This window comes from Hibiscus syriacus, unplaced genomic scaffold (genome assembly GCF_006381635.1).
Source record: "Hibiscus syriacus cultivar Baekdansim isolate YM2019G1 unplaced genomic scaffold, ASM638163v2 tig00110429_pilon, whole genome shotgun sequence".
Classification (NCBI taxonomy): domain Eukaryota; kingdom Viridiplantae; phylum Streptophyta; class Magnoliopsida; order Malvales; family Malvaceae; genus Hibiscus; species Hibiscus syriacus.
The window spans coordinates 9,538,692-9,554,919 of NW_024062733.1; the positions used below are offsets into that span (position 1 = coordinate 9,538,692).

Sequence of the window (16,228 nt, forward strand, 5' to 3'; positions counted from 1 at the left end):
CAGGGGCAACTGGTGATTTTGTAAGTGGATAGAAAAAATTGTTTGTGGTAAAATTGTTAAAAGTCGTAGATTGAATGCTGTAGTTGACAATACTTAACGTTCTGACAATTTGAATATAGGTGTTGGAGACTGGGATCGATCGCGAGTATTAAACGATCTCGTAAGCCACAATCAAAATGAACGAAGACAGGAGATAACAAAAGCTGCAATATTACATAAGAATAACAAAAGAATGCAATGATGTAAATGTCGAGTTAATTTTGTATAAGATTTATAATTTTGTATACGATTATATTTTGTATGTGAATATAATTATGAATGAGATGAGAAAAGTTAGCAGTATGTTGTTGTACATGTTTCTTATACACATTAAGGGTCATGTCGATACTTGGAAGTAAAAGGCAAATTTACAATATGGCCAACAGGGTGCACCCATAAAGTGTCGATCCATATATAAAAAAGTGTCAATCCCAAAATCATCGAACCCAAAAGTATAATGTAATATGTAATTTTTCAATCTAACCGGTACAATTATACCGGTTTTATGAGAGAATATGTCTAAATAATGTGTCGACACTAATATAGTTTGTGTCGATACTTTTTTCCCAGAATGAATGGAAAACAAGGTGCACCCATAAAGTGTCGATCCATATATAAAAAGTGTCGATCCCAAAATCATCGAACCCAAAAGTATAATGTAATATGTAATTTTTCAATCTAACCGGTACAATTACACCGGTTTTATGAGAGAATATGTCTAAATAATGTGTCGACACTAATATAGTTTGTGTCGATACTTTTTTCCCAGAATGAATGGAAACAAGGTGCACCCATAAAGTGTCGATCCATATATAAAAAGTGTCGATCCCAAAATCATCGAACCCAAAAGTATAATGTAATATGTAATTTTTCAATCTAACCGGTACAATTATACCGGTTTTATGAGAGAATATGTCTAAATAATGTGTCGACACTAATATAGTTTGTGTCGATACTTTTTTCCCAGAATGAATGGAAACAAGGTGCACCCATAAAGTGTCGATCCATATATAAAAAGTGTCGATCCCAAAATCATCGAACCCAAAAGTATAATGTAATATGTAATTTTTCAATCTAACCGGTACAATTACACCGGTTTTATGAGAGAATATGTCTAAATAATGTGTCGACACTAATATAGTTTGTGTCGATACTTTTTTCCCAGAATGAATGGAAACAAGGTGCACCCATAAAGTGTCGATCCATATATAAAAAGTGTCGATCCCAAAATCATCGAACCCAAAGTATAATGTAATATGTAATTTTCAATCTAACCGGTACAATTACACCGGTTTTATGAGAGAATATGTCTAAATAATGTGTCGACACTAATATAGTTTGTGTCGATACTTTTTTCCCAGAATGAATGGAAACAAGGTGCACCCATAAAGTGTCGATCCATATATAAAAAGTGTCGATCCCAAAATCATCGATCCATATATACAAAGGGAGCAACAATTTCAACTACACTACCATATGGATGTGTCATCACCCATCTGTTGAAGAAGAAGGAAGTTGATTTTTCGCATGACGCCCCTGTTCGATTAACCCGCAAGATTGACATGGTATTTATTAAAAAAGCGGGATATGATTTTGTTGAAAAACTCGGTTGGAAGCGTGTCAAGGAGGTCGGATTAGATCAAGAGAGGGAGGAAATGGACCCCGTTGGCCATGAAGAAGAGCAACCAAGTGGAGACGCAATGATGGAAGAAGCTCCAGTTGCAGAGGATGTCACAATTAAGACCGTGATGGAATACATGGTCAATTTTCGGGAGCATATTGATTCCCTTGTGAGTGGAATGCGATCCGATATTTCATCATTGCAACGTGAAGTCTCCATGTTGCGTAACGAATTACGTCAACGACATCAAACGAGTTAGGTAATTCATTATCTATGTTTCTTAACATTTACACGTTCTGAACTTTATTTTATTTTCTTTTAACAGATGATGATGATGACGATGAAGCTGGCGATGAAGATGATGACGATGATGATGATGATGATGAAGATGATGATCCAAACAAGTATATCGTGTCTGCAACGCCGCCTTCAAGAAAACTTTTAATTTTTGATCTCAATGGTGTCCTTGCCTACATCCCAAGACTGCCGGCAGGTTTTAATTCTATTCTTTTGTATCCATTATTTTAACATATAAGCGTAGAACTTTAATCTCATTTCTTCATGTTGTAGATGTTGTCCTCAGAAGAGGATTATTTGAATTTATGCAATTTTGTGTCGACAATTTTGTTGTTGCCCTTTGGTCTTCAAATATGAGGTTAGAACATGTTTGAGGCAATTGAATTACTGTAGTCAAAATCGTTAATATACATTTGAATGTTAACATTCAAACTTGATTACAATCTCAGGCATAACGTCGACCGTGTACTTGAGAAACTACCTGTATTTTCCGAGCATTTTCTATTCGTGTGGGTAAGATGAATGTCATTACAGTTTGCTGACTTTTCGTTGTCTATGATTCCTACATATTTATGTTCGACTGTTTGTGAACAGGATCAAAAAAAATGCAAAACATACGATTCTGTTACCTACTGTAAAGATCTCAATGATGTTTGGAACGCGTGTCCAGATTTTAACGAGCTAAATACACTTTTGGTCGATGATTCAGCGGAAAAAATGATTTATAATCCGGTAAGTTGCATTTATGCAATATGTTTTTCCAGTTGATCAGGTGTTCAGACATTGATTATTTTAACAACTTATGTGTTTATATAGAAATACAATTACATATGTCCACATACCTTTGACGCTGCTTCCCATTCGAACGACAAAGCTCTAGGTATGACACAAATTTATTCATGCTTATGCGAATTTAATTTATTGTTAGTAAAATTGCACCTCATTAGTTTGATAATTGAAATTATTTATGTATGTCCTCAGAAAAAGGCGGAAACATACGAGAGTATTTGGAAAATTTGTTGAAGGCCTCTAATGTTCCGGACTTCGTTAGAAACAACCCTTTTTCATCGGATTAATTTTGTTTGTCGGTACATTATTTGAACATTCTTGTGTATTTATAATTTGGTGTGATTATATTGTGTGTATATTTTCATTAATTATTCCATATTCGCTTCTGTGTGTACATATACATTTGAGGATTGTTGAAATATCAATACTAATATATTTTACATCTACTTGCAAATGTATCGAAACACATGACTATAGCATTGTTTTCGATATCCACAACAAAGTTTTCACACTTTTTAATATTGTGTCTGTACTTTATGTCCAGAATGAAAGAAAAATGTGTCGATACCATTTAAAAAAGTGTCGATTGAAAAAACATCGGAACCCAGATTTATAATGTAATAGATAATTTTGTAATATAACCGGTATAAATATACCGGTTTTATGAGCGAATAGGTCTACAACCTATATCGACACTTTCTAATATTGTGTCGGTACTTTATGTCCAGATTGGAAGAAAAATGTGTCGATACCATTTAAAAAAGTGTCGATTGAAAAAACATCGGAACCCAGATTTATAATGTAATAGATAATTTTGTAATATAACCGGTATAAATATACCGGTTTTATGAGCGAATAGGTCTACAACCTATATCGACACTTTCTAATATTGTGTCGGTACTTTATGTCCAGATTGGAAGAAAAATGTGTCGATACCATTTAAAAAAGTGTCGACATTTACACATCGGAACCCATATTTATAATGTAATAGATAATTTTGTAATATAACGGTATAAAAATACCGGTTTTATGAGCAAATAGGTCTACAACCTTTATCGACACTTTCTAATATTGTGTCGGTACTTTATGTTCAGATTGGAAGAAAAATGTGTCGATACCATTTAAAAAAGTGTCGACATTTACACATCGGAACCCATATTTATAATGTAATAGATAATTTTGTAATATAACCGGTATAAAAATACCGGTTTTATGAGCGAATAGGTCTACAACCTTTATCGACACTTTCTAATATTGTGTCGGTACTTTATGTTCAGATTGGAAGAAAAATGTGTCGATACCATTTAAAAAAGTGTCGACATTTACACATCGGAACCCAGATTTATAATGTAATAGATAATTTTGTAATATAACCGGTATAAAAATGTGTCGATACCTTTTTATAAAAGTGTCGATACTTTTTTCACTGTGGAAAACATTAATTTAAGGTTATCTTTTGAGTGAGTTTTAAGATATTAATTTAGTAATTATAGGCGTCTAATGATTAATTTTTACGTTACGGTATATTATTATTAAATTAAAAATTCTTAATATTATTTTAAAATATAAAAACACTCAACTAATTTTTTGTGCAAATGAAATTATTAAATTAATATTGTAGGTGGAAAACATGAAACATACTTAAAAAATATTGAAACATAAATTACATATCTTTAAAAAAAAGTATCGATCCTTTTTATAAAAAGTATGGACACTTTCAACATATTATAATAAAATAGGTCCATATTGGAAGAAAAATGTGTCGATACGATTTAAAAAAGTGTCGACATTTTACACATCGGAACCCATAATTATAATGTAATAGATAATTTTGTAATATAACCGGTATAAATATACTGGTTTTATGAGCGAATAGGTCTACAACCTATATCGACACTTTATAATGTTGTGTCAGTACTTTATGTCCAGATTGGATTAAAAATGTGTCGATACCATTTAAAAAAGTGTCGGTAATTTGAAGTAACGCGGTTTTTCTTCCTTCATTCAAAATATTTATATGTACATACAATAGGAGTGATGTTGATACTTACGATATATTATATGGAGATCGTTGTCATTCCATTCCGTCTTCGAAAAAATCAGTTGATGTAGGCTGTGTGCTTGTCCTCAAACTAAGCTTGACTTGAGGACATGTTAGTTTGTTATGCCCCTCACCGTTGCAGTACCCACATCGCCTAATTTTCTTCTCGACCTTGTTCTTCGGCACTTCTTTTCGCTTGCGTTGTTTTCGTTGAGGGTCACGAACATTGTTTACTACAATGCTCTGGTTGACTGAATGATTCAAACCAAACGAGTTTTCTAATTCTTCTATTAGTTTTTTCATCTCATCTCTTGCGGTTTTGAAAGACTCGTCTGTCTTTGATGCAATGTAGCATAACCTACTTGACGTTGAACGTAGAGCAGCGAACCTTGCCATTTGCATCACTTCTGGAGACACATTCAAATCAACATAGCTGGGTGCAGAAGCCTTCGCATCATTAGTCCACCTACTTTGAATCAAACTCCCGGGCAAATATGTGTAGTCCAATTGCTTCAAAATGTGAAGTTGATGGCGACACGGAAGTCCAACGGTCTCGAATTTTTTGCAGGAGCAAATTAGAGTTTCGTACGAGAATCAAAAACTAATTTCAAATTTCCTATTTTTTTCTGCGTACTTTGACAAAATATAATGTTGACATTCATCTGATAAGGACTTAATCTCTGCCTCAATCTGGTACAATGTCTCCCGTATAAGTTCATCTTGGAACACACGAAAAGATTCGCGGGTAAAAATCGCAGCGGCATGGCTTTCAAGGTCGACCAGTTTTGTGATCTGGAAGGGCTTCGTATGGGAACTTAAGTAATCCGCTTTCAACTCGTTCATACGCATTCTACTAATTCCATCTTCAATTGCACGAACAACATCTAAATATGTCTTCTTGTGTTTCAGTGCAATAGCTAGTGAAGCATCATAGACTCGCACCTTTGTGTTGAGCGAATATTGGCAAAGAAATGACCGGTTAGATATGCTTGTGCCCATAAGTGTCGTGTATTTCCCTTCTCAATCACCCATGGATGCTTTTGGACGTTGAATTCTGAAACAATCGAACGCCATTGAATATCAAATTCCTTGGTTGTCCACCAGGAAGCCATGCATTTTGAGAATGCTGCTGTAAACTTTGGGTCACCAATGTTAGCTTGTGCATTGCGAGAAAGATGCCAAGAACATAATCTGTGCTTAGCATAAGGGATAACAGATTTGATAGCCCTCTGCATTGCCCTATCCCCATCGGTTACAACAGAAATAGGTGATTTATTCATCATGGCTTCTAAAAAATTCTGTAGCACCCACTCGAAAGATTGAGACGTTTCGTCAGCGATTATGGCAGTGGCAAACACAATTGTGTTATGGTGATGATTGACACCAACAATAGGCATAATTGGTCGACCATACAAATTATCTTTGTACGTTGTGTCGAACGCAATTACATCACCGAAGCATGTGTAATCCGATCTCGATGTAGAATCCGACCAAATAAGATTATACAATGCCCCCGATTCGTCTACCGAGTATGTCATAAAAAACCCGGGATCATCATGTTTCTTATAATCAAAGTAGGCAATAAGCGCATTCACATCCCCATCGACGATTTCCTTTGCTTTACCTCTTTGAAGTGCATTGTAGAGGTCTTTATGTGTAAATCCAACATTATGATAGCCCCCTGCCTGCTGCGTTAAATAGTTCATTACTTGTGACGTGCCAACACCGACCTCTTTCAATGTTGTTGCCTCATCGATATCAGCCTTACTTACAGCTCGATTAGAACGCATAAATGGTGTCATAGCAGATGTGCACAATGCATGATTATGTTTCTGATCAGACTTACTTATAACCCACTGATCGTTTGTATTTGTTGCTGTAACTACGACTCTAGCCTTACATCTGTTCTTGTGACTGGCGTATGAGCACGTTGACGATCAACAGTATTGACTTTTGATACTCGAAACCCTTCTTTGGAACAACAAAATTCTTGTGTCTTCACATTCCCTTCCACGTCAAGCCGTGTTGTTCCCTTACGTGCACTAAACCCATGTTCCCGTGCGAATCCCTTGTAAAAGTGCCAAGCTTGATCACGTGAACAGAAGAGCTGACCAACCAATCTGTCAGATTCATCAACATTATGTACTTCATGGCATTCCTCGGTTGGCTTAACATTGTCTACATCAGTATTATCCATGGCAAAAATTTTGTTGTGCAAGTTCAGTGCTCCAGGAGTTGATGGATATGTAAACGAAGGTTCATTTTGAACATGTTTCTGTCGTGCTGCTTTCAATAGGATGTGGCATTGGTAGTGGTAGTTAAAGGGTGGGTACAACATTAAATTCGCAGTACATATTTAGGTATGTACAATAACTACAAGTATATTATCATTTTAAATTCGCAGTACACTGTTAAAAAAATTGAAACATAAATTACATAAGTTTTAAAAAAAGTATCGATCCTTTTTATAAAAAGTATGGACACTTTCAATATAATAGGTAAACATATGATGTAATAGGTACCCCTTATATAATGTAATAGGTATCGTTTATATAATGTAATAGGTAGTGGTTATATTGTAAAGTGTCTATCCTTTTTATAAAAGTGTCCATACTTTTTTCACTGTGGAAAACATTAATTTAAGGTTATCTTTTGAGTGAGTTTTAAGATATTAATTTAGTAATTATAGGCGTCTAATGATTTATTTTTTACGTTACGGTATATATTATTATTAAATTAAAAATTCTAAATAATATTTTATAAAATATAAAAACAATCAAATAATTTTTTGTGCAAATGAAATTATTAAATCAATATTGTAGGTGGAAAACATGAAACACTGTTAAAAAAATTGAAACATAAATTACATAAGTTTTAAAAAAAGTATCGATCCTTTTATAAAAAGTATGGACACTTTCAATATAATAGGTAAACATATGATGTAATAGGTAGCCCTTATATAATGTAATAGGTATCGTTTATATAATGTAATAGGTAGTGGTTATATTGTAAAGTGTCTATCCTTTTTATAAAAGTGTCCATACTTTTTTCACTGTGGAAAACATTAATTTAAGGTTATCTTTTGAGTGAGTTTTAAGATATTAATTTAGTAATTATAGGCGTATAATGATTTATTTTTTACGTTACGATATATTATTATTAAATTAAAAATTCTAAATATTATTTTTATAAAATATCAAAACAATCAAATAATTTTTTGTGCAAATGAAATTATTAAATCAAATAATTCAAATTGAAAATTAAACAACAAATCAATTAAACATTGTTGTGGGTACATTAATTGAATATTGTTATGGGTACATTATTTGGATTAATTTCGTTGAGATGGGTTATGTATAACAAAACAATCTATCTCGCATGTGAGTACTTTATTCCAACCATGTGACAAGTGTGACAACTCCATCAACTCACAACTCAGCTTTGAACTCAATCAATATTGTCTTTTAGCTTGATGGTTCATAAAGCATGTTACTTGAACAGTATGAATCAATTATGCAATTTTCATGTTCAATTTAACACTGCATTTCAAATTCATTTCATATGTAATTGGAGTTTGAATTTAAATTTCAATTTGAGTTTGAATTTCAATATATATTTCGGCTCCACTATAAATATTAGCCCAAGCCAATATGCATGTTATCATTGATTATTCCTAATTTCCATTGTTTTTTTTCCAACGTATAAACGCGAGGGAAATCCCGACCATTTTATTTTTGGTCAACTTTAAAGCGTCAGAAACGTTTCGGGCGTATGATCTGGGTGGTATACAAGAAATGTAACAAATAGCAACTAAAATCATAAGTTGAGTACCACCCAAATCATAAGTCTGAAATACTTCCGATGCTCATCAAAATCCAAAGCTCATATGGTGCCAAGCAAAAGGAAATCAAAATCCAAATCTCATATGATGCCAAGCAAAAGGAAATCAAAATCTACAACTTGAGTTTGAACATTGATATGATATGTTCAGTTGTTATCATGTTGGGATTTTCTCGTTTTTGATTGCTTGGATAGTTGTTCTCTTGCTTCTTCAAGTGTTCTTAAGGTTATCCTTTGAGTGAGTTTTAAGATATTAATTTAGTAATTATAGGCGTCTAATGATTTATTTCTTACGTTACGATATATATTATTATTAAATTAAAAATTCTAAATATTATTTTATAAATATAAAAACAATCAAATAATTTTTTGTGCAAATTAAATTATTAAATCAATATTGTAGGTGGAAAACATGAAACACTGTTAAAAAAATTGAAACATAAATTACATAAGTTTTAAAAAAAGTATCGATCCTTTTTATAAAAAGTATGGACACTTTCAATATAATAGGTAAACATATGATGTAATAGGTAGCCCTTATATAATGTAATAGGTATCGTTTATATAATGTAATAGGTAGTGGTTATATTGTAAAGTGTCTATCCTTTTTATAAAAGTGTCCATACTTTTTTCACTGTGGAAAACATTAATTTAAGGTTATCTTTTGAGTGAGTTTTAAGATATTAATTTAGTAATTATAGGCGTCTAATGATTTATTTTTACGTTACGATATATATTATTAAATTAAAAATTCTAAATATTATTTTATAAAATATCAAAACAATCAAATAATTTTTTGTGCAAATGAAATTATTAAATTAATATTGTAGGTGGAAAACATGAAACACTGTTAAAGTATCGATCCTTTTTATAAAAAGTATGGACACTTTCAATATAATATAATGTAATAGGTAAATTTGCAATGCTATCGGTATAAATATACCGGTTTACTTATAAAATAGGTAAATATAAGCGCTACCTATTACATTATATAAGCGCTACCTAGTATGTTATTGTACTTTATAATATTTCCGGTTAAATAATATAACATAACCGGTCTAAATTTTAACCGATCACTTGTTTAACCGATCACGCCGTATATTAACCGTTTTTTAGGCGCCGCACCGCAGAACCACCCGATTTGAAGGGGGAAATGCAATGCAACCTACGACACGAGTAATGGTCAGTGTGGGGATAATATAATATAATAATTGTGTAGGTACAGCTGGCTTGCAATTACTCCGTGTAGACCACACTAAACCCACAACCACTCCCTGTCTTCAACGTTGCATGTTCTGGAATGGCGACCAAAATCCAACTATCACACTTGCCCCTCAGGATGTGTTGTTTGTAGGGGATAGCTATTTCATTTGGACATTACAAATTGAGTTCTATTAATTTTATTTTATTTTGATATAACTAAAAATCCAACTATACTCGGTGATAAATTTAAAAATATTTTTTTAAAATAAATACATATATATTAATAATATAAAATTTTAAATTGAGTGAATATAAATAAAATTTTAACATAAACACCTTTTAGTAAAATAAGCGACCATCATTAGTTGTTTTAAAGTAAATTCGTGCTTACATCATCAAATTGTAGCACCGCCACTGATTGGACTGATCCAAAACATCATTAGTTGTTTGCCTGCTTCTATTGATGTGTCTCGGTATCTTCACGTCATCTCTTCACCTAAAACTTGTGGGAGTAATGAATTATATTCACACACACACAGACAAATCTTGATTGTTTTGAGTAAATTGGATTAGATTTTAAATGGGAGTTGGTTGACTTATCCAATTATTATATATTCATCACGAGGAGGGACCCCCTCTATACTGTAGCTGATTGCTTACACTTGCATTTCAACTATAATTAAATCAAACTACAGATAAAATCTGCCCTTTCTTGCTTGCATTCGGAAACTTCTATTCAGATCAGATAATTTTGAACTGTTTTTCTACATAGACAAACTCCTGGGAGAGTGATATAACCTCCTACAAACTATAGCTTAAGAGACCAGTATCTTACAATGAGTGGAAGGAGTGAACAAACCCCAACGTTTCACAACTATCCATCGACCCTCGAAGCCTCGAACTTGCATTGTTCAACATGTTTTTTTTATCGAGCATCTGTGGATGCAAATGAATCGGCAAACCCGGATGGCCGGCACGGGATGCTGGTCTGTGTAGAGTCTGTACTGGCCAGAAATGACGAAGAGTCGTCCAGATTGCTGTTCCCTTCAAATGCTTGCCATTTTTTCAACGCTTGTGGTAAAGTCAATTCAAGGTCGATGCCATATACGTCGTCTGAATCGGGTTCGGCAGGTTTCCAGAGCTCTGCTAGTGATGATAACACGTTGACAACACGACTCATGTCCGGTCTTTGGAAGGGCTCCCTCGCACAACAGTGGCCAGCCAACTCTGACACTGTGCTAATGCTTGCAAGTGTTTCCTCATCAAGCTGAATGGTTTCGTCGATGGCTTTTCGGAATGTGTCCTTGTTTATGTGCATCCTACGGAACCATGTCACAAGATGCAAACTCTCCTCGGGCTGAGTTTCGTCAAGTGCCTTTCGGCCTGAGATCAATTCCATGAGGATCACACCAAAGCTAAAAACATCCACCTTTGTTGTCACTCGTCCGGTGACTGCGGTACCACGAGAAATTTTAGTTCTAATACTGAAACTTATAAATAAGACACTATATTTAACATTTGCTATTGTGAAACGAGGCATTTGTAATAAAAAAATGATGAAAAACTAAAGCCAATTACCTGCATACTCTGGTGCCAAATATCCAAATGTTCCTGCGAGTCTTGTTTCGATCGACTGTTTACCATCAACGGGAGCTAGACGAACCAAGCCAAAATCTGCAACTTTGGCACGCATATCATCTCCAAGAAGAATATTAGACGGCTTAAGATCTCGATGAATGAAACTCTGTTGTGCTAGACCATGTAGATACTCGACACCTCGAGCCACATCGAGTGCGATTGTAAGTCGTCTCATCCATTCAAGTGGTTGCAACCCTTCATCCTCCCAGTTGAATAGGTGCCTACTAAGGGTTCCTTGAGGCATGTATTCATAAACAAGAAGCCTCTCATTTCCATCCAAGCAATATCCAAGGAGTGCCGCCAAATTGCGATGACGAACCTTAGTAAGAACCGCAATCTCAGACTTGAACTCGGCCAAACCCTTCTCAGTCACAACACCAGACTCCATCCTTTTCACTGCAATCTTCGTCCCATCATGTAATTTGCCTTTGTAAACTGTACCAAAACCACCTCTTCCTAACACATTTTCCTCACTAAAATTATTTGTCACATTCTTCAAAACTTGAATGGAGATGACCATGTTACCAGCCTCAACCACATGAACATCACTAGGGGCACTGCTTGTGTGGGTGAAAGTCTCGTTCCCACCTGCAACGCTCGATCCAGCAACGGTCACCTTAACTCCGTCTTGATTACCGGAATGATGCGGATGTATAACTACAGTAGTTGGACTCTGAACCCTACTCCTATGCTTTCTTTTTCTAGTATACAAAATTATACCAAGAACAAGAAGACTCAAGCCACCAACAGCACCAACGACCAAACCCGCAACCATTCCGGTATTCGATTTCTTTTGACCATTCCCAGAAGAACCACCACCACCGGAAGATCTTCCATTTGGTGTAGGAACTGGATCTTTTCCAATGTCGGGGTTACCATCAATAACCAAATGAATGTTTTGCCTAAAAGGAGGTATTTTCCCATAGAGCCTATTGTTCGAAACATCTATCCGAGTGAGCTTTGCCAATGTAGTGAGCTCCTTCGGTATTCTTCCAGTAAGATTATTACCAGAAAGATCCAAGGTTGTCAGCGAAGTAAGCTTAGAAAAATTACTAGAAATTGTACCAGTAAGCCCCTTGTTTCGAAAATTAACAGATACAATTTCCCTCCCAGCACATGCAATACCAAGCCAATCATTACAAGGATCATTCCCCTCCCAATTATCAGCTAAAATCACTGGATAACCAACAGCTTCAGTTATAGATAACAGTATATTAACACGCTCATCACAAGCAGCACTAAGTTGATCCAAACAAAACCTATTACTGCCAGGCTTCACATCCACAATTACATTCTCACCAAATTTAGGGGTTGGCCCTTGAAGCTTATTATTGGTCAAATTCACCAAATGAAGACTCTCTAAATTAAGCAAAGACAAAGGAACAACACCGGTGAATTGATTATCTCTTAAACTCAAATTGGCCAACTGAGTTAGATTTGAAAAATCAGGTAAAGGGCCTACAAACTGGTTCCCATGCAACCATACCTCAGTCAAAGAAGGCATATTTTGTATCACTCCAATTGTTCCATTCAAACTCTGCCCATTAACCCACAAAGACTGAATCATAGTTCCACCAAGTTCAGCAGGCAATCCTCCTTCAAGTTTGTTCAAGGCTAAATGCAATTCCGCCAAGGATGGAAAAGTGGTACTGTCAAAGAAATTTGGAAACCGACCTTTGATATTAGCTCCGTTTGCAGAGAAAGTTCTCAAAGAAGTTGCTTCCTTTATTCTCTGGGGAATCTCCCATGGTTCGAAATTGTTGTAGTCAAGAACAACCGAAGTCAATAAAGTCAAGCCAGTGAAGAAGTCTGAAGGGAAAGATGAGAAATTGTTGCTGTGAAAGTTAGCCGTTTCCAGCTTAGTTAACTCAGCGAGACTCGGGATTGGTCCGGTGATTTGGTTGTTCATAACTTCAAAGGTGGTGAGCTCAGACAGGTTCTTGAGATCAGAAGGAAGGGTTCCACTAACATTTTGGCTAGGTATTTGGATCCTGGTGACCCTGTTGTTTTGACAAGCAACGTGAGCCCAGTAGCACGGGTCAGAGTCTGACCAGTCTAGAGAAGATGGGATCTTCAGGCTTGTTTTCAGCTTTTCCATTACTGAAGCATCAGGGCTGGTTTGAGAAGAGACATGCAAAGTGAACAAGCAAAGAACTGAAAGAAACCCGAAAAGACGACAACCCAAGAAACAGGGTTTCTTCATTATTCTTCCTCTTGGGAGAAGTGGGAGAGAAAGTGAGGGAATTTGAAAGGAAAGTTGCAGACTTTATGTTCCTTTTGGCTAAATGGTTAAAGTAGAAGATAAACAAAGGAGGAGGGAGAGGTGATTGAGAGACTAAAACGGCGGGGACAGAGGAAGATAGTTGGGGGGGGGGGGGGAACGGGGGCCAAAATAAAGAGAAATATAAAATAAATTGCATTAGTTTATTAGATATTAGTAAGTACTGTTTTGTTCCAAAGAAAAGGAAAGAGAAAAAGTAGTTGGCACATGCAGATTGGTCCTACCCTTTTCTTAAAACGTCTAGAATAGCGTAATTGTAATTTGTATTTGTGACCTATTCTTATTCTCCCTTTGAAATATCTTCAAATTTTATTAAATGATTACCAATATTTATATCAATTAAAAGTATTTTAAATTTTTATTAATCGATAATTGTTTGTCTTAATTCAGTTAATGATATATGGTCTTTGATTGAGACTGTTAATGTCCTTTCATTTTATTTAGTTATTTCAATAAATTACTTATAGAGACTAAACTTCTCGGTATAATTAATTACCACTTAAAGATTATTTGATATTTTTTATAAAAATAATTTGTTTTAATAAAACAAAATATTTAAAATTATAATGAAGATTACAACAATAACTATAAATTAAATATGTGATTGACATGTTTTTTATAATCATTGACACAAAGAATTATATATAAGGCCGGCACACTCTGAGCAACCGCTCAGGTCTCCTAATTTTTTTATTTATAATTAGAGTCTCAAATTTTTTATAATTATATTCAGGACCCTAATTTTTATAATTTCATAAGTTTTTTAGTTTTTGATCATCTTTTTTCATTTCTCTTATTAATTATGTAATTTTGAATTAAATTTAACCAATTTTTTTATATTTATGGTTAAGACCCTAATTTTTATAATTTCATAAAATATTTAGTTTTTAACCCTCTTTTTTCATTTCTTAAAGATTATTTGATATTTTTTATAAAAATAATTTTTTTATTAAAACAAAATATTTAAAATTGTAAAGAAAATTACAACAATAACTGTAAATTAAATTTGTGATTGACATGTTTTTTTATAATAATTGACACAAAGAATTAGATACAAGGTCGGCACATTCTTAGTAACCGCTCAGAGCCCTTAATTTTTTTTATTTATAATTAGGATCTCTATTTTTTTATAATTGTAATTAGGACCTCTAATTTTTATAATTTCATAAGTTTTTTAGTTTTTGATCATCTTTCTTCATTTCTCTTATTAATTATGTAATTTTGAATTAAATTTAACCAATTTTTTTATATTTATAGTTAAGACCCTAATTTTTATAATTTCATAAAATGTTTAGTTTGTAACCCTAGTTTTTCATTTCTCTTATTTATTCATTTAATTTTGATTTATATTTAATCATGTTTTTCTATTTCTTTCAAATCTTACTCTTCAATTTATCAAATATTCTTTAATTTTTAGTCTTCTCCATTGTCAATCTAACAATAAAATAATATATAATTATATTTATTTATTATTTAAAATCAAGCTATGTATCATACATGCATTCAATTTTTTATATGTATTCTCTTTTTGTTGTATTTAATATGTTTTCTTAATAAAATAATAAAAATAATATATTTTCATAAAATTTAATCATTTTTCTATGAATTATTTATGTAATATTGAATTAATGTTCAAAGTAATGAAATATACTTTCATTTTATAAAGATATATTTTTGAGTTTTCCCTCAGGGGCCCTAAAATGTCAGAGACAGCTCTGATTAGACACTTGAGATCATAATAGGACTATATAAGAGAAGGATTAAAAACTTGAATAAAAGATAGATACAAACAAATTTGACTACATCAACAAGCTAACTATAAAAAAGATCAAACTATTAAAAGATCACATATAAAATTGTAAATCAGAGCAAACAATGTAACTTTCAAAAAAACGCAAGATGCGTATCCAAATCTAATTCTATGATCCAAAGATAGAAATACAAATAAGTGTTATCTTGATCAATCGAAAAGAATATATCAAATTCAACCTAAAGAAAAAGATAAACGAAAAGATTAATCAAATGATCGAAAAGAAGACAAAAAACATGTCAAAAGATAAAGAAACAATGACATAAAAGGGGAGTTATTAAAAACTAGAGAAAAAAAAGAGAAATAAAAATATGATAAAATAAAATAGAGAAAAACAAAGAATATAAGCGATTAAAAATCAATACCAAAATTGATATCATTGTCTACCAAATAAAGATAAAAAAAATTGACTATGTGAACGGAGAAAAAATTTAAATTCTAATCTCATTTTTATTATTTAAGTGTAAGCAGCTTAAAATCATTTAAGTAGATCACGAGTTTGAATATTTATATATGCAGAAAATCTATTCTAAGAGATTCACCTATTAAAGTCGAATGTACCATATAAGTCAAACTAAATTAATGAACAAAATCACGATAAATTGAGAGAAAAAATCATTTAAAATCATTATATTTTCTTTAAATATGACCTTAATCGTTTTCAATGAA

General features: G+C 33.2%; 1 protein-coding gene across 1 annotated transcript; it reads right to left on the reverse strand.

Annotated features, from left to right (window-relative positions):
• Positions 1-10,594: 10,594 nt before the first annotated feature.
• On the reverse strand, positions 10,595-13,823 carry LOC120125147 (receptor-like kinase TMK3). Its single transcript, XM_039143643.1, has 2 exons — positions 11,409-13,823; positions 10,595-11,282 (listed from the first exon to the last, which is right to left on the reverse strand). The coding sequence occupies exons 1-2, from the start codon at positions 13,669-13,671 to the stop codon at positions 10,756-10,758; spliced, it is 2,790 nt and encodes a 929-aa protein (XP_038999574.1). The 5' UTR covers positions 13,672-13,823; the 3' UTR covers positions 10,595-10,755.
• Positions 13,824-16,228: the final 2,405 nt, after the last annotated feature.

What these genes read in the sequence shown, in the direction of transcription:
- LOC120125147 (XM_039143643.1), bottom strand. Translation starts at nt 13,671, where the DNA reads ATGAAGAAACCCTGTTTCTTGGGTTGTCGTCTTTTCGGGTTTCTTTCA. An exon ending in TTTGGCACCAGAGTATGCAG is followed by an intron (nt 11,283 to 11,408) that starts GTAATTGGCTTT and finishes GTGGTACCGCAG; the next exon opens with TCACCGGACGAGTGACAACA.